General features: G+C 49.6%; 1 protein-coding gene across 1 annotated transcript in view; it reads right to left on the bottom strand.

Moving 5' to 3' along the window:
• Positions 1-265: 265 nt before the first annotated feature.
• LOC115082623 (zinc finger protein 20-like) overlaps positions 266-17,827 on the bottom strand; it is a 32,256-nt gene continuing 14,694 nt past the window's right edge. The window contains exons 2-3 of the mRNA XM_029586832.1: positions 13,735-13,858; positions 266-654 (exon numbers count right to left, since the gene is read on the bottom strand). Coding sequence (XP_029442692.1) covers positions 266-654; positions 13,735-13,858 — 513 coding nt within the window. The remainder of the gene's footprint in view (positions 655-13,734; positions 13,859-17,827) is intronic.

Raw genomic sequence — 17,827 nt, 5'->3', positions numbered from 1 at the left:
CTTCTCCATCTTGAGGGCAAGATGAGGATCTCTTACCTGTGTGCGTTCTTTGGTGCATTAGTAAAGATTCCCTGCTAAAAAGGTTTTTCTTACATTCAATACAAGTGAAAGTGTTCCCCTGAATGTGGATTCTCTGGTGTAATTTCAGGGTTAACTTCTGTTTGAAAAATTTTCCACACTGAGAACATGAAACAGGTCTCGCTCCTGAGTGAGTTTTCTGGTGCAATACAAAATGACATTTCCTAGCAAAGGATTTCTTCCTTCCTCATCTCCTCTGCCAGAGGGCAGAAGTCATTTGAGTACTGTTATTATTTTGAATGGGTCTCATTTCGCTCAGGTCAATCTGGGTGAGGTCAGAAGTCATTTGATCACTGTTATTACTCTGGAAGGTTATCTCTGCTCTCATAGGTCTCTGGTGCTCAGGGATATCTGTGAGCTCCCTGTCACTTCTCTCACATGCAGTGACTCCATCCAGTGAGTTTCCTGTAGGGTCTCGCCACTTCTTGTCCAATTCCTGCTGATTTTGGCTCGTGTCTCCCCCATCAGTAATCTGGGAAAGATTCTCACAGACATTTCTTGATTGTCTTGGTGTAAGTGCCAGTACTATAGGGTGTTCTTCTCTATTCTCCTCTTCCGGTATGACCTCATTGCTTGCTGGATATAAAAAAAAAAAGGAATTAGTCATGTGATATGACAATGGAATGGAAAGCTATCAATGGCCTGGGATCAAACATTTTGAAGGATCATATAATGAGCACATGGGATTTCTGATATTACAGAATTCTGTGATGTAGCAGAAGCTTTAGGAAAACCTCTGAAAACTCCTGTGGTTAATTTTATTGATCTATATAAGTTATAAACTTATACCCCGCCTCCTCCAATGCAATCATTCAGGGTGGATTACAAAGATACACACACATTCAATCACAAATCAAATAGAACATAATAAAATAAAATTGATAAATTAAAAACATCTTTAAACAATAATCTTTGCAAATGCTTTCTGAACTCAAATCACACTGAAATCAACTGGAAGAGCAAGAGAAATGTTGAGATTACTTACCTGATAATCTCCTTTTCCTTAGTGTAGACAGATGGACTCAGAACAAGTGGGTATAGTGTGCTCGTGCTAGCAGTTGGAGACGGATCTGACGTCAGCACGGGTACATATACCCCCGCAGGAAGTGAAGCCACTCAATCTTCCTTGCAAAAGCTGTTATGGATATATGTGTAGGTGTACTGACCGATCAAAATAATTAGTGAAACAGGATTCCCCTGACCGATTGATAGTAGCTGGAGACAGCCAGCGTTCCCAACCGGAAGACGTCGACACCTGGTAGAATGGACGCACTCATATAAGAAGTGATAAGGCTTACCTTGAATCAGTGAAACCCATGTATACTGGCAGCCGGGTGGGATGCTGAGTCCATCTGTCTACACTAAGGAAAAGGAGATTATCAGGTAAGTAATCTCAACATTTCCTAGCGTATAGCCAGATGGACTCAGAACAAGTGGGATGTACAAAAGCTACTCCCGGACTGAGCGGGAGGCTGCCCGAGGTCCATTCAGGACTGCCCTCGCAAATGCTGTGTCCTCCCTGGCCTGGACATCCAGACGGTAAAATCTGGAAAAGGTATGGAGGGAGGACCACGTCGCCGCCTTACATATCTCCGCGGGCGACAGCATCCTAGATTCTGCCCAAGAGGCCGCCTGCGCTCTGGAAGAATGAGCCTTGACCTGCAGAGGCGGTGACTTCCCGGCCTCTACTTAGGACGCTCTGATAACATCTTTGATCCAGCGGGCGATGGTGGGCCGTGAGACCGCTTCTCCTTGTTTCTTCCCGCTGTGAAGGACGAACAGATGGTCCGTCTTTCGTACTGCTTCTGTCGTTTCCAGGTATCTGGGCAGCAATCTGCCGATATCGAGATGGCGTAGCAAACGCCCTTCTTCTGATTTCTTCAAACCTGCCGTGGTAGGCAAGGATATGGTTTGGTTGAGGTGAAATTGTGAGACTACTTTAGGTAAAAAGGAGGGAACCGTGCGAAGATGGATAGCCTCAGGAGTGATTCTGAGAAAGGGGTCACGGCAGGACAGAGCTTGTAGCTCTGAGATGCGGCGTGCTGAACACACTGCCAGCAGGAACACCATCTTCAAAGTTAGCGGAGAGACAGGCCCCGAAGGGGTCTGAAGGTGGATCCCGCGAGGAAATCCAAAACAAGGTTGAGGTTCCACAGGGGCACTGGCCACTTCAGTTGCGGACGAATGTGCTTGACTCCTTTCAGGAAGCGAGAAACATCTGGATGCGTGGAAATGGTTTTACCATCCCTCCTGGGACCGTAGCAAGACAGCGCAGCCACCTGAACCTTGATGGAGCTTAGGGAGAGACCCTTCTGAAGCCCATCCTGCAGGAAATCCAGAACAATAGGGATAGTAGTCGCATGTGGATTGGTGCCACGAGTGTCGCACCAGGCTTCAAATACTCTCCAGATCCTTATGTAGGTGAGGGATGTGGAAAACTTGCGCGCTCGGAGGAGTGTATTTATCACTGGCTCCGAGTAACCTCTTTTCTTCAGTCTAGCCCTCTCAATGGCCAGACCGTAAGAGAGAATTGAGCTGGATCCTCGTGGAGGATGGGACCTTGAAGCAGCAGGTCCCGGAGCGGAGGCAGGGGAAGAGGCTCCCCTGTCAGTAGTCTTCTCATGTCCGCGTACCAGGATCTTCTTGGCCAGTCCGGTGCCACTAGAAGAACTAGGCCTCTGTGCCTCTGAATCTTGTGTATAAGGGCGCCCAGCAGGGGCCATGGAGGCCATGGCTGAACCAGGGCGTCGATCCCGTGAGAGAACGGATCTCGCTTGCGGCTGAAGTATCTGGGTACCTGAGCATTGGACCTGTCCGCTAGTAGGTCCATGTCCGGAGTCCCCCACTGATCCACGATCATCTGGAAGGCTGTGGGGGACAGCTGCCATTCTCCCGGATTTAGGCTTTCCCTGCTGAGGAAGTCTGCCGCGGTGTTGTCCCTTCCGGCAACGTGGACGGCGGAGATGTCCTGGAGATTCGCCTCTGCCCAAGCCATCAGTGGGGCTATCTCTAGAGACACCTGTTGGCTTCTGGTTCCGCCCTGTCGGTTGATGTATGCCACCGTGGTGGCGTTGTCTGACATCACTCTGACTGTTCTGTTCCGCAGTCTGGGAGCAAATTGCAGGCAGGCTAACCGGACTGCCCGTGCCTCTAGACCAGACCTGGGCAAGGGGCGGCCCGCGGGCTGAATCCGGCCCGCCCACTGCTGAGAGCAGACGGGGAATGAGGCACTGCTGCCTTCCCTTGCAGAGGGAAGGCAACAGTTCATTCTCCGCTCCCTCGCCGGAGAATGAACTGTTTTGTTTTTTTTACAGCGTCCGGTGGGGGGGAGGGAGTGCCTCGAGCGAAGGCACGCTGTCCGATTGGCCGGTGCTGGGCAAACATACCGTATTTTTCGCTCCATAAGATGCACTTTTTCCCCCCCAAAAGTGGGGGGAAAATGTATGTGCGTCTTATGGAGCGAATATTAAAAAAAAAAAAAAATCTAACAAACCCCCCCCACCCTCCTGACCCCCCCAAGACCTGCCGACTTAATTTACTGCAACCCCCCACCCTCCTGACCCCCCCCCCCCAAGACCTGCCAAACGTCCCTGGTGGTCCAGCTGGGGTCCAGGAGCGGTCCGGAAACGATCTCCTGGGCGTGGGCTGTCGGCTGCCAGTAAACAAAATGGCGCCGACGGCCCTTTGCCCTCACTATGTCACTGGGACCGACTGCTGCTATTGGTCGGTCTCAGTGACATAGTGAGGGCAAAGGGCCGTCGGCGCCATTTTGTTTACTGGCAGCCGACGACCGAAGCCCAGGAGATCGTTCCCGGACCGCTCCTGGACCCAGCTGGACCACCAGGGACGTTTGGCAGGTCTTGGGGGGGTTTGCAGTAAATTAAGTCGGCAGGTCTTTTGGGGGGGGGGGGGGTCAGGAGGGTGGGGGTTGTAGTAAATTAAGTCGGCAGGTCAGGAGGGTGGGGGGTTGCAGTAAATTAAATCGGCAGGTCTTGGGGGGGTTGTAGTAAATTAAGTCGGCAGGTCTTGGGGGGGTCAGGAGGGTGGGGGGTTGCAGTAAATTAAGTCGGCAGGTCTTGGGGGGGGTCAGGAGGGTGGGGGGTTGCAGTAAATTAAGTCGGCAGGTCTTGGGGGGGTCAGGAGGGTGGGGGGTTGCAGTAAATTAAGTCGGCAGGTCTTGGGGGGGTCAGGAGGGTGGGGGGTTGCAGTAAATTAAGTCGGCAGGTCTTGGGGGGGGTCAGGAGGGTGGGGGGTTGCAGTAAATTAAATCGGCAGGTCTGGGGGGGGTCAGGAGGGTGGGGGGTTGCAGTAAATTAAGTCGGCAGGTCTTGGGGGGGGTCAGGAGGGTGGGGGGTTGCAGTAAATTAAATCGGCAGGTCTGGGGGGGGAGTTGTAGTAAATTAAGTCGGCAGGTCTTGGGGGAGTCAGGAGGGTGGGGGGTTGTAGTAAATTAAGTCGGCAGGTCTTGGGGGAGTCAGGGGGGTGGGGGTTGTTAATTTAAAGGGTTGGGATGGGGTTTTTTTTGGGGGGGAGGGGTTCCCAGAGAAAGAAAAGTTTTCTGATCTGGGGAGTGGACCGAAATGGCCCTCCCCAGACCCGAAAACAAAATGGGGAGGAAAAAAAAAGCTATGCACTCCCCTAATTTGCTCCATAAGACGCCCAGACGCAGAGCAGGTTTAGCACAAATTTTTTTTTTTTCATTTTCCCCCTCTAAATCCTAGGTGCGTCTTATAGTCAGGTGTGTCTTATGGAGCGAAAAATACGATATGTCACAGTTCCGCCTTTCGTGGTCTTTTTTCAGGGGTCCCCAACCACCGGTCCGCAGACCGGGACCGGGCCGTGGGAGTTTTTTGCCGGTCCGCGGCGCGCGCTCCCGGTCTCTCCCGCTGCCGTTGCCGCTGGGCTGTCGGCACGTTCAAGCCCAGTGGTAACGGCAGCGGTGTTAGAAGCTGTGGCACCCGCGGCTGGCCTTTTCTTCTTCCCGCGCCTGCACCCCCCCTCCCGTGACCCGGAACAGGAAGTGATACACGGAGCGGTGCGCGGGAAGGAGAAAGAGCCGTGCCGCGTCGGCTGCAGCGTCGGTCCCCGAGCAATTGAAGCAGCCGGTAATCGAGAAAGGAGTCAGCAGCATGAGCCTCCCGCGGCCGATGGGATTCTTCTTTCTTGGCCTGCGGGCTGCAGCAGCTCCCATTTGTGCTCGGGGGGGGGGGGGGGGGGGGAAGGAAGTGAGTAAGAGAGAGAGTGAGAAGCAGCCAGCCAGCCTGTGTGTGATTGACTGGTCAGAGGGCTGATGTGTGTGTATGTGAGAGACAATGAAAGTGACTAAAGGAGATGACCGATGTGTATGTGAGAGTGTGAGACATTAGTCGGGGAGGTGACTGATGTGTGTGTGTGAGAGAGAGAAAAAGCATGAAAGTGAGAAGTCTGGGTATGTGGGAAAGCATGAGCGTAAGAAGCCTGGAGTTGTGGGAGTGAGAAACCTGGGTGAGTGTGCATGCATGAGAGAGAGAGACTGCTTGGTAAGGTGACTGTGTGTGTGAGAGAAAAAGACTGGTGTGTGTGAATGTGATTCAGGGAATGAGAAGCCTGTGCACGTGGAGAGTGAGCATGGAAATGAGAGAGACTGGTGTGTGTGTGAGAGAGAGAGAAATAAAGTGATTATGGGAATGAGAAGCCTGTGCATGTGAAGAGAGTGAGCATGAGAGTGAGAAACCTGGGTGTGTGAGAGACACAGCATGGGAGGGAGAAGCCTGTATATCTGAAAGAGAACTTGGGAGTGGGAAGCCTGTGTGTGTGTGTATGCATGAGTGAGATCAGGTGACTGGTGTGTGTGTGTGAGAGAGAGAGAAATAAAGTGATTATGGGAATGAGAAGCCTGTGCATGTGAAGAGTGAGCATGGGAGTGAGAAACCTGGGTGTATGTGAGACACATCATGGGAGGGAGAAGCCTGTATATCTGAAAGAGAACATGTGAGTGAGAGACTGGTGTGTGTGTGTGTGTGTGTGTGTGTGAGAGAGAGAAAGAAAGTGATTATGGGAATGAGAAGCCTGTGCAAATGGAGAGAACAAGCATGGGAGTGAGAGACTGGTGAGTGAGTGTGTGTGTGAGAGAGAGAGACAGAGAAAGTGATTATGAGAGTGAGAAGCCCATATATGTAAGTAGAACACGGGAGTGGGAAGCCTGTGTGTGTGTGTGTGTTTGGCATGAGAGAAACTGATCAGGAAGGTGACTGGTGTGTGTGTGCCAAAGACTGTTTGGGAGATGATTGGTGTGTGAGAGACAGAAACTGGTCATGGGGGCATGACTGGTATGGTGTGTGTGTGAGAGACATGGGCACTAAGGAAGAGGACCATAAGTATAGAGCTTAGCCACTACTGCTGCTTCTGGTGTGTGCCACGGCCTGCAGGGAAGGGGAGTAGGAGAGCTGCTGGAGGGGGTAAGTAAAGGTGGCTTTAAGTTTATTTTTCTTGACTGCCATTTTAATTGTGTGATGTCTGCTTTTTTGAAATATTTTATTGGTGTTTGGAGAATGTTTAATAGTTTTTATGAGTTTTTAATTGTTGGATGTTATTCTGTTCATAGCTGTTTTGAAACATTTATTCTGCTTATTAGTATAGTTTTACAATTATTTCTGTGTGGGGATCTATAGTGCTTGCTAGTTCTGTTTTCCTAATAAGAGGTGTATTGGTTTTTAGGACCTGATTTAATATTTGTAGTGTTGCCTTTTCATAGATAGGGTTGCTCCTGTTTGAGTGTATTCCATAATACAGGTGTAACTGTGTGCAGATTAGTTTATGTGCATTACTACAGATCCTGGGAGTATGTTAGGTCAGTTCTGTGTCTGTTACCGAGATGAGATATTTTGCTAGCATGTAAGCGTTTGTATCGGTCTTATTTGTTTGTGTTTTCTCAGAGGACATGCATTGGTGGTAAACTGCTGTCTATTCATAAGTAGGGCTATTGAGAACTGAGTTAATTATATTAGTCCGGCCCTCTAAAACCATCCCAATTTCTCATGCGGCCCCATGGGAAAATTAATTGCCCACCCCCTGCTCTAGACGGTTGATGTTCCACCCCGACTCTTCTCTGTTCCACCGCCCCTGGGCGGTGAGCTCTTCGCAGTGTGCTCCCCATCCGCTCAGGCTGGCATCTGTGGTGAGCAGAGTCCACATGGGGGAGGACATCTTCGACCCCCTGCTCGTGTGGTCTGACTGCAGCCACCACCGTAGTTGGGTCCGCAGTCTGGCTGGTAGAGGTAGAAGCACGGAGTAATTCCGGAAGCGTGGGCTCCATCGAGAGAGGCGGGAGCGTTGTAGTGGTCTCATATGGGCCCTCGCCCAGGGTACCGCTTCCAGGGTGGATGCCATGAGACCGAGAACCTGCAGATAATCCCAAGCTATGGGCCGGCTGGCTCCCATCAAGGACCGTAGTCGCGTCTGGAGTTTTAATCTTCTCTTGGTGGTGAGACTGACTTTGTCTGCCTGGGTGTCGAACTGGACTCCCAGGTATTCCAGTGATTGGGAAGGCTGTAGGCAGCTCTTGTATAGGTTGACTACCCATCCCAGGCTTTCCAGCAGCGGGGCTCGTCATCTGAGATTTTTAGAAAGTAGAAAGTAATATTGGAAAACACGCTCAGCGAGCGTGCAGGCTCTCCAAACTGCTTTGGAGATGGAAATTACTGAATGGCTTCACTTCCTGTGGGGGTAAATGTACCCGTGCTGACGTCAGATCCGTCTCCAACTGCTAGCACGAGCACACTATACCCACTTGTTCTGAGTCCATCTGGCTACACACTAGGAAAGTAAAGGCTTTCTTACATGTTAGTAGCAATCAGTACGCACGAGCAGAGGGAACAGAAGCATCCCTATCCCTTCAGCCCTCAATGATATCAGTGCCTCATAAAGTCCTAACTTAGAAGACATCAAATGAAGAAATTACCTACCTGATAATTTCATTTTCCTTAATGTAGCCAGATGGACTCAGGACCAATGGGATGTACAAAAGCTACTCCTGAACAGGGTGGGAGGCTACCCGCGGTCCAGTTAGCACCGCCCTCGCAAAGGCTGTATCTTGGACGTCCAGGCGATAGAACCTGGAGAAGGTGTGCAAGGAGGCCCACGTCACTGTTTGGCAGATGTTGACGAGAGACAGCAGCTTAGCTTCCACCCAGGATACTGCCTGGGCCCTAGTGTAATGAGCTTTAACCTGAAGGGGTAAAGGCTTCCCTGTTGCTACATAAGCTCCCGTGAACACTTCCTTAATCCAGCGAACTATGGTAGCTCGCAAAGCTGCTTCGCCTTGTTTCCTTCCACAAACAAGCGGTCCGTCTTGCACAGCGGTTCTGTACGTTCGAGATATTGTACTAACAGCCTACTGACGTTTAAGTGGCGTAGGAGGTGGTAGTCTCCCGAGTCCTTGCGTCCATCTAAGAATGGTAAGAAAATGGACTGGCAGGCTACATTCACCGCACCTCTGAAACAGGAGAGAGCCGCCACCTGGCCTTCAAAGAGTTGGGGGTCAGTCCTTTGTTCAGGCCATCCTGTAAGAATTCCAGAATCATGGGGATCTTTATCAACTGAGGAGAGAGTTTGTGTTCCTTGCACCAAGCCTCAAATATTCTCCAGATCTACATGTACATCAAGGATGTCGATAACTTCCACGCGCAGAGCAAGGTGGCAATTACTGCCGCTGAATACCCACGCTTCGTCAGGCAAGTCCTCTCAAGGGCCAGACCGTAAGACAAAACTGGGTTAAGCCCTCATGAAGGATCGGACCTTGTTGGAGAAGGTCCCTGTGCGGATGGAGGTATAGGGGGTTCTCCACCAGAAGCTTCCACATCTGCATACCATGGGCATTTGGGCCAATCCGGGGCCACCAGAAGGACTACTCCTCTGTGGTGTTTGATCTTGCGAATGATCTTGCCCAGTAGAGGCCACGGAGGGAAGGCGTAAAGTAAGTCCTCCTCTGGCCAGGTCTGGACCAGCACATCGATCCCTTGGGAGTGCTGATCTCTTCTGCGACTGAAGAATCAGGGAACCTTCGCGTTGTAGGATGTGGTCAGTAGGTCGATCAGTGAGATATGCTGCGGAATTCCAGAACGTATCCTTCTCGAATGATGTCCAGAACCCATTTGTCCGACGTGATCTTGACCCCCCGCTGAGAGAAGAGGGATAGTTGGCTCCCAATCTCCTTGTCCTATGGATTGGCCGTCCAGACTTCATTGGGAGTTCGGGTCAAACTTGACCCCAAACAATTCCTCTTTTTGGTTGATGGCTCCGAAAGGACCGAGACCTTCCTGAAGGTCAAGATGTTTGAAATGGCGAGTTTCTGTAGGGCCAAAAAAGCTGGGAGCCCCTGGTCCGACCCTTCATAGGTGAGGGGTGCTGCAACTTCTTTTTCTTATCTTCCAGTAGCCGTGACCCTGGAGATTCACCCCATTTACTGCCCAACTTTTCTAATTCACTTCCAAATAAGAGGGATCCCTTAAAGGGCAACTTTGTGAGGTTTGCCTTAGAGGATGCGTCCGTTGACCAATTTCGCAGCCATAGTTGCCTTCTGGCCTCCATCACTGAGGCTACCTCTCTGGCTAAGGACCGCACTAGGTCAGAGCTTGCATCTGCTAGGAATGCTGCAGCAGGCTCCATCGCCTCTCTGGAATGTGTCCCTGAGCTATCTGCCTCTTGGGAGAAGCAGACACGAGCGAGCCACCAGGGCAGAACAGGAAGCGAACTGCAGCTTCATTGCTGTCACGTCAAAGTCTTGTTTAAGGATGGACTCCAGCTGCTTATCGTGCGCATCCTTCAAGGCTGCTCCTCCCTCTACTGGGATAGTTGTTCGCTTCAAAATGGCGTAGACCAGGCTTGTACACTTTCAGGAAATACAGGTGTTCTTTGGCTGCCGGGTCGGGAGGGTATAAGGCCTTCAATGCCAGACTACCTTTAGAGCTAGCCGATGCACGACGAAGGAGATACATCGAGAGCATCGACGACGCCGAAGACAATATCTGCACCGAGTGGCATTGGAGCTCAGATGCGTCCGTAGGAAGCCGGCCGCATGTTTCGGGATCAAAGCATAAGCACAGGGACATCCACGCACCGAAGCAATTCAGCACCGACGCCATCAACGCACTCACTGGCAAAGACCCCACAGAAGCACACTTCAGGACACAAAAGACCCAGAGAACCTTCCCATCTCCTGGTTGTGGATTTGGACGTGGTCCCCTCTTCACCAGCCACCTTGCATGCTTCCTCAACTTCAAGGAGATCAGGCCTTCAAGAGCCTTTACGAAAGAGGTAAAGGGTCCCCTCTCGATCCCTATTTTACCCAGAGGTCCGAACACGGACATATTGCTGTCTGCGATACTCCCAATCCAGGTCAATCAATTCCAATTCCAGGTCAATCAACTCCTGGATGGCTTCCAGCATCAGGAAATAGCAAGAAGCTTTCTGTAGAGACACCAGGATGGGTTCTTCTTTGGCTCAGACATAGGATTCGTGCCTGGAACTCTCAGAGTCTTCAGGATCTGGGAGACCAGCCACGGCAATTCTTCTCTGTGGAAAAACTGTAACATGGTCCAGTATGGTTCCAAGCCTGGAGGGATTTCCCCATCCTCCAAAGAGCCTGCATCCCTTCGTCGTCCGTGGTGTCTGGGTCCCTGTCAGGGATACCCTTGGTGAGGCGAGGCATGCTAATAGGGCTGGGAGGACGAGTGCGCGCGATTCATTATTTAAATTAGGCCCGGCAGTAAAAACGGGCAAAAGGAGCGGCGACTGTCAGTGGGTTGAGGGTCACCAGCAGCCAATCATCCAGGGGAATACTTGAATCTCCCGGAGTGACCCACTGCTACCGCTAGGCATATGGTAATGCCTAGCGGTAGCAGCCCTTTGGGGGCTGAGGAGAGGCCAAATGGGAGCACCTTGTGCTGAAAATGGCGGCCAGTGGCTGTAAAGCATAGGAACCGCCAGAAAATAGGGTGCATCGGTATGTAATCGAAGGTCTAGGATGGGTCGTAACCCTCCTGACTTCTTGGGTATAAGGAAGTATTGGGAATAGAAGCCCTGGTGGAACTGCGCCGCTGTTGCTGAAGTAAGCTGTTGATCTCCAGCTGCAGTTGACTGCAGTGCGCTGACAGGTGTTTCTGGGGCACCAGGTGTGGAGTGGAGGGGGTGGAGTGAAAATTGAGGGAGTAGTCCTCCTGTATGATACATAGAAGCCAGAGGTCAGATGTTATGTTCTTCCATGCCTGAAGAAAGTGGGTGAGCCTGCCTCCCACCAGGAGTGGTAGCGACGGGTGCATTTGCCCTAAAAACCCTGGGGGGGTTGGGATCCTGAGGCGGACGAGGTAGCTGGGGAGTGCGCTGGCGTTGCCGAGCTCCCTGTTGCTGGGAAGACTGAGGACGAGTTGGAGTTTATTGCAGAGGCTGGAAGGCCGGGTACAGCTTGTACGGTTGTCGCTGGTAATATGGTTTGTGGGATGATGTAAAGTACCGCCTCGAGGAAACCGTATCTGCAGGAGAAGCCAGGGACATTACTGCTATCTTCTGCTCTTTGAGCTGGGCTATTGTTTCTCTAAATTAGTCCCCGAAAAGGTTATCTGGGAGAGAGGGCAAGTCGGCGAGCTTCTCATGAACATCCTCGCGGATGGCACTGGCTCACAGCCACGCGAGTCGTTGGGCCGCGATGGCATTGGCCATGGACTTAGTCGAAGTCCCGAACCTCTCATATACTGTTCGCAAGAGATGTCTCAAGCCCTCCTCCAAATTGTGAAATTGCTCCGGGGGTTGATGGTCCGGGGACGCCTCCTGAAGCAAGGGCTTCAACGATTGCAGACACTCATATAAATATTACGTAATGTAAAATTGGTGTTGCTGGATTTTCGCACTGAGCATCCCAGACTGAAAGGCCTTCTTTCCGAAGCCACCTAATACTTCGAATCTTTCCCAGGAGGAATGTTCGAGTGAAGGCGAAATTTTTTAGTCCTCTGCATGGTGGACTCCACGACTACAGAGGCCTGAGGAAGCTGTACTGCAGCGTAGCACGGGGATTGCCTCATACGAAATTTGAGGTCCATCTTTCGAGAGGTTGATGGTCCCGCAAAGGGGGTTTTCCCAGGCCCTGGTCATGACCGCGTCTAAGACTTCATGGGAGGGCAAGGCTATGGGCTCCACAGGTGACTCAAAAATTTTGAGGACACCCAGGACGTCTGCTCTTGGGTCAGGGATTTTCCTTGTCTCGACGTTGCGGCATTGCCCCACCTTCTCCAGAAACTTCGAATAAGACAAGTCTTCCAGAGGAGAGACCGGCTCAGGTTGTTCCTCCGCCGGATTGAAGGGGTACCCTGTGGAGGATGCCGGTGACGTGGACGGCTGGGGGGAAGATCCCCCAGCGAAGGAATTGGTAGAGGTTGGCCAGGGGAAGGCACTGAGCTGAGGCTGTCTTGCGGTGATGGGGGGGCTTCCAGCGGTGTTTCTGCCAGATGTATCCCTTGCAGCCTGGGACATCACCTGCGAGGCTAAGATGACTTGAGGGGTTGGCAGAGGCTGTCTGTGTGGCTCAGTGGGTGGTGGTGCCAGATCCCTGGGAGGAGCCCTAGGGAGTATCGCAGACAGCAATATGTCCGTGTTCGGACCTCTGGGTAAAATAGGGATCGAGAGGGGACCCTTTACCTCTTTCGTAAAGGCTCTTGAAGGCCTGATCTCCTTGAAGTTGAGGAAGCATGCAAGGTGGCTGGTGAAGAGGGGACCACGTCCAAATCCACAACCAGGAGATGGGAAGGTTCTCTGGGTCTTTTGTGTCCTGAAGTGTGCTTCTGTGGGGTCTTTGCCAGTGAGTGCGTTGATGGCGTCGGTGCTGAATTGCTTCGGTGCGTGGATGTCCCTGTGCTTATGCTTTGATCCCGAAACATGCGGCCGGCTTCCTACGGACGCATCTGAGCTCCAATGCCACTCGGTGCAGATATTGTCTTCGGCGTCGTCGATGCTCTCGATGTATCTCCTTCGTCGTGCATCGGCGCCGATGTCCCTCGCTTCAGTACTGGCCTGGATGAACCGGGAGGCCCCACTGAAGCGGCCCTGGGACGCGTCGACTCCTTGGAGGCTCGGGGGGGGGGGGGGGCCTGGGGAAGACAGAGCAAACTCTTCCGAAGGGGTATACGAGTCCGATACCACTTCTCTCAGTTCTGATATTTTGGCAGCCCTCTGCTGCTGCGCGCGGGGGGACATGCATCCACAGTCCCTACAGGCTGCCTGGTTGTGGTCGGGTCCAAGGCATAGGTAACAACACCTTTCCCACAGATTTCCTGTGTTTAACTTCTTTTCTCTTTTTTTTTTACTTCAGAGAAATGTTTCGCTGAGGAGGAGAAGAGCTCCGTGTGCAGTCAGGCGCGAGGAAAAAAAACGAACTGAGGAGGATGGGGAAAGCGGGGGAGGATCCAAGTAGGCAGACTGCACTGAAAGTCTCTGTTCTAAGAGAGCAGCGCCACCTAGCTGCCCAGCGGACTCCCAGACAGCATGGCTTATTCATGCTGCTTATCTATGGGAAAATGCTAAATCCAGCCCTGTCTGCACATCTCTGGTGTGGAGCTGACCCAGGAAAAAAGTGACTTTTACTACAACATCCCCTGTATTTACTAAAAATGGAGATAATGCAATCCTTACCCTCAGAGCTCAGGCTCTCATAATTCTCCTTCACATCCCTGGAAATCTCCTTCTGTCCTTCATCTAAACAACCTCCTTCCTCCTGGGAGAAAGAGACAGCAAGGTCCTCAAACGTCACCGGCACCTGAAACATAAACCATAACATTTTATCATGGAAGAGGGGACACCAGGACCCCTCATCCCCAGGACTGCCAGACTTGTTCCCCTGGACTCAGTTTCCTTTCTGGACCTCGGGGTTTGCAAGTCTAATCCCAGAGACCCAGAATAGCAAACGTCTCTGCCTGGATAAATCAGTGAATAATAAAACCCCAGATCTAACAGAGCATTATCCAGAACATCAGGAACATCTGATTCTGTCACATCAGGAGGGCTCACTGTGCTCTCATCCTCCTGGTTTGCTCAGCCCCTAACCTTGGGTCATCTTTGATGCCTCTCCCTCCTTCTACACATCCAAAACACTGCTAAAGTGAGTCACTTCCTCCTCTATAACACTGCTAAAATCTATCCCTTCCTCTCTGAGCCAAAACCCTCCTCCCCTCTCTTATCTCCTCCTGCTTAGACTTCTGTAACTTGCTCTGTGCTGACCTCCCGCTGAATCGTTTTTCTCCCCTGCAATCTCTTCAACATTCAGCTGCATGACTTCTCTTTCTTTAACCTCGCTATGATCATGTAACCCCTCTTCTCAGGTCGCTACACTGGCTCTCTGTCCACTTCCACCTACAGTTCAAGCTTCTCTCCCTCCCCTACAAATGCACTCACTCTGCAGCTCCTCACTGCCTTTCTTCTCTTCTCTCTCCCTTCCTCGTGAACGCCGTTCCTCTAATCTGTGCCTTTCTCCTCCACCGCCACCTTCCGATTCCCTGCTTTCTGCCTCGCTCTGCCGAGTGCCTGGAAGAGACTTCCTGAGTCCATGTTTCTTGCTCCCTCTCTGGTCACATCCGAATCCATTTTAAAACTTTGCCTTATTGATGTTGCTTTTAAATCCCAAGTACTTCTCTATAATAAAGAAAACTCTGGAAGACGTGTGTTGTGTATGTTTGCCTTGATTAGACTGTAAGCTCCCTGGAGCAGGGACCGTCTCCTATGTGTGTCTGTGCAGCGCTGTGTATGACTGGTAGTGCTTTAAACATGATCAATAGTAGCAGTAGTGCTAATCCTGACATACGATTAGATATTTCAATGTCTCTGTGTGCATCGCATCGAGATGATTTTTCAAATTAGGAGACTAACAAAATACAATCAATCAATCAAATAAATAGCAGGGCAGGAAGAGTTTGGGGTCCTGGGGAGGAACCTGGCTCCCATTTCCAGTTATTTCCATGGGTCACATGCAGGATGATTAAGTGATGAATTATATTTAATGTAAAGTTCTGATTTTCTATAGTTTCCACCTCTGTGACTCCCTGCGTAACTTCATAACCTGCACAAATTTGGTGACATAGAGAGAGGCTCTCTGGGGGTGGGAGGGACATTTTGGGGACCTGCTCTAAACCTGTGTGGGTGACTTTAAATCTCAAAGTGGGTGAGTTTTAGTGGCCCAGTTAGTGCTGAAGCTTGGGTGTACAGAGCACGCACAAGTCTGCTTTGAATATTATCCGGTGCAGGTGAATCCCAGGGCTGCAGACGCATTTACACTGCTTGTATGTAAATAGTATCCCCGCCCCAGCTCTTCCCCCAGCACACACCTCTCTCTTACTGTTACACGCACAACCCGAGGGCAATGCTCAAAAGCCCATTTACAGGCACAATCCCAGGTTTTATGCAGGGAAATTCTTCTTGAGATCAGGCCCTAAAAGTGCAAGTGTAAGGTGCCCTATCCCCTAATTGTTTTCTCTGCTGTCCAGGATGTATCAGGCGTACATGAGGACTCAGACTGTATCACTACTACTACTTAGCACTTCTATAGTGCTCCTCAACATATGCAGTGCTGTACAGAAACAGAAGAGACAGTCCCTGCTCAGGAGAGCTTACAATCTAATCAAAATAAACAGACAGGGCAGAAGAGACTTGGGTAATTTCTTTGATAAAGAAAATAGTTAAAAATGAATGAGGCTGTAAAGGGGAATAATCAGGTCTAAGATTTAAGAGCAGCATCAGAATGGTGGATTTTTAGGCAAAAGATCTTCATTTAAAAATTGGAAGAAGGATCCATCAGAAGAAAAAAAAAGATAAAACATTAGCATTGGCAAGTTAAATGTAAGACATTGATAAGCCAGGCTCAGAGGGAATTTGAAAACGTAGTTGGCTGTAGAGGCAAAAACTCATAATAAAAACTTTTAAAATATATCCGAAGCAGGCAGCCTGTGAGGGTGTCAATTGAACTGTTAGGTGAGCGATGGGTTAAAGGGGCACTTAGTGAAGATAAGGCATTGTGGAAAGACTAAACAAAGACTAAACAAATTCTTTGCCTGGGTGTTTACTGAAGAGGATGATAGGGAGATATCCATTCCAGAGCCTGCTTTCAAGGCTGAGGATTCAGATGAACTGAACCAAATTATGGTGAGTCTGGAAGATGTAGTAGGTCAGTTTGACAACTGAAGAGTAGTAAATCACGTGGACCAGATGGTATACATCCCAAGGTTCTGAAAGAACTCAAAAATGAAATTTCAGACCTATTAAATTCAGTTACAATAATTGCCATAACCACATCTTCTGGTAATGAATTCCAGAGCTTAATTATGCATTGAGTAAAAAACAATTTTCTCCAATTTGTTTTACATGAGCTACTTGCTAACTTCATGTAGTTACCCCTAGTCCTTCTATTATCTGAGAGAGTAAATAACCAATTTACATTAATCTGTTCATGGCCTTTCATAATTTTGTAGACCTCTATCATATCCCACTTCAGCCATCTCTTCTCCAAGCTGAACCTTTTCTCATAAGGGAGTTGTTCCATGCTCTTTATAATTTCGGTCGCCCTTCTCTGCACGTTCTCCAGTGCAACTATATCTTTTTTGAGATGCGGCGACCAGAATTGCACACAATATTCAAGGTGCAGTCTCACCATGGAGCGATACAGAGGCATTATGACATTTTCTGTTTTATTCACCATTCCCTTCCTAATAACTCCTAACATCCTGTTTGCTTTTTGACTGCCATTTGGAAGCCCAATCTTCCAGTCTCACAAGGTCCTTCTGAAATGTATCACAATCTGCTTGAGATTTAACTAATTTGCATAATTTTGTGACATCAGCAAATTTGACCACCTCATTTGTCATACCCCTTTCCAGATCATTTATAAAATATATATACCATCCAGTCCAGGTGATTTACTATTCTTCAGTTTTTCAATCTGGCTTACTACATCTTCCAGGTTCACCATAATTTGGTTCTGTTCATCTGAATCTTCATCTTTGAACACCATTTCTGGAACTGGTATTTCCCCAACATCCTCTTCAATAAACAACGAAGCAAACATAAGAACATAAGAAGAACATAAGAACATGCCAAACTGGGTCAGACCAAGGGTCCATCAAGCCCAGCATCCTGTTTCCAACAGTGGACAATCCAGGCCATGCGTACCTGGCAAGTACCCAAAAACTAAGTCTATTGCATGTTACTGTTGCTAGTAATAGCAGTGGCTATTTTCTAAGTCAACTTAATTAATAGCAGGTAATGGACTTCTCCTCCAAGAACCTATCCAATCCTTTTTTAAACACAGCTATACTAACTGCACTAACCACATCCTCTGGCAACAAATTCAAGAGTTTAATTGTGCGTTGAGTAAAAAAGAAATTTCTCCGATTAGCTTTAAATGTGCCACATGCTAACTTCATGGAGTGCCCCCTAGTCTTTCTGTTATCTGAAAGAGTAAATAACCGATTAACATCTACCCGTTCTAGACCTCTCATGATTTTAAACACCTTTATCATATTCCCCCCCCTCAGCCGTCTCTTCTCCAAGCTGAAAAGTTCTTAGCAAGTAGCACATTTAAGACTAATCGGAGAAAATTCTTTTTCACTCAACGCACAATAAATCTCTGGAATTTGTTGCCAGAGGATGTGGTTAGTGCAGTTAGTGTAGCTGGGTTCAAAAAAGGTTTGGATAAGTTCTTGGAAGAGAAGTCCATTAACTGCTATTAATCAAGTTTACT

Source organism: Rhinatrema bivittatum, unplaced genomic scaffold (assembly GCF_901001135.1).
Source record: "Rhinatrema bivittatum unplaced genomic scaffold, aRhiBiv1.1, whole genome shotgun sequence".
In the NCBI taxonomy this organism is placed as follows: Eukaryota; Metazoa; Chordata; class Amphibia; order Gymnophiona; family Rhinatrematidae; genus Rhinatrema; species Rhinatrema bivittatum.
The sequence above is the reverse complement of the archived record's forward strand: the minus strand, read 5'-3'. Positions and strand labels throughout refer to the sequence as shown.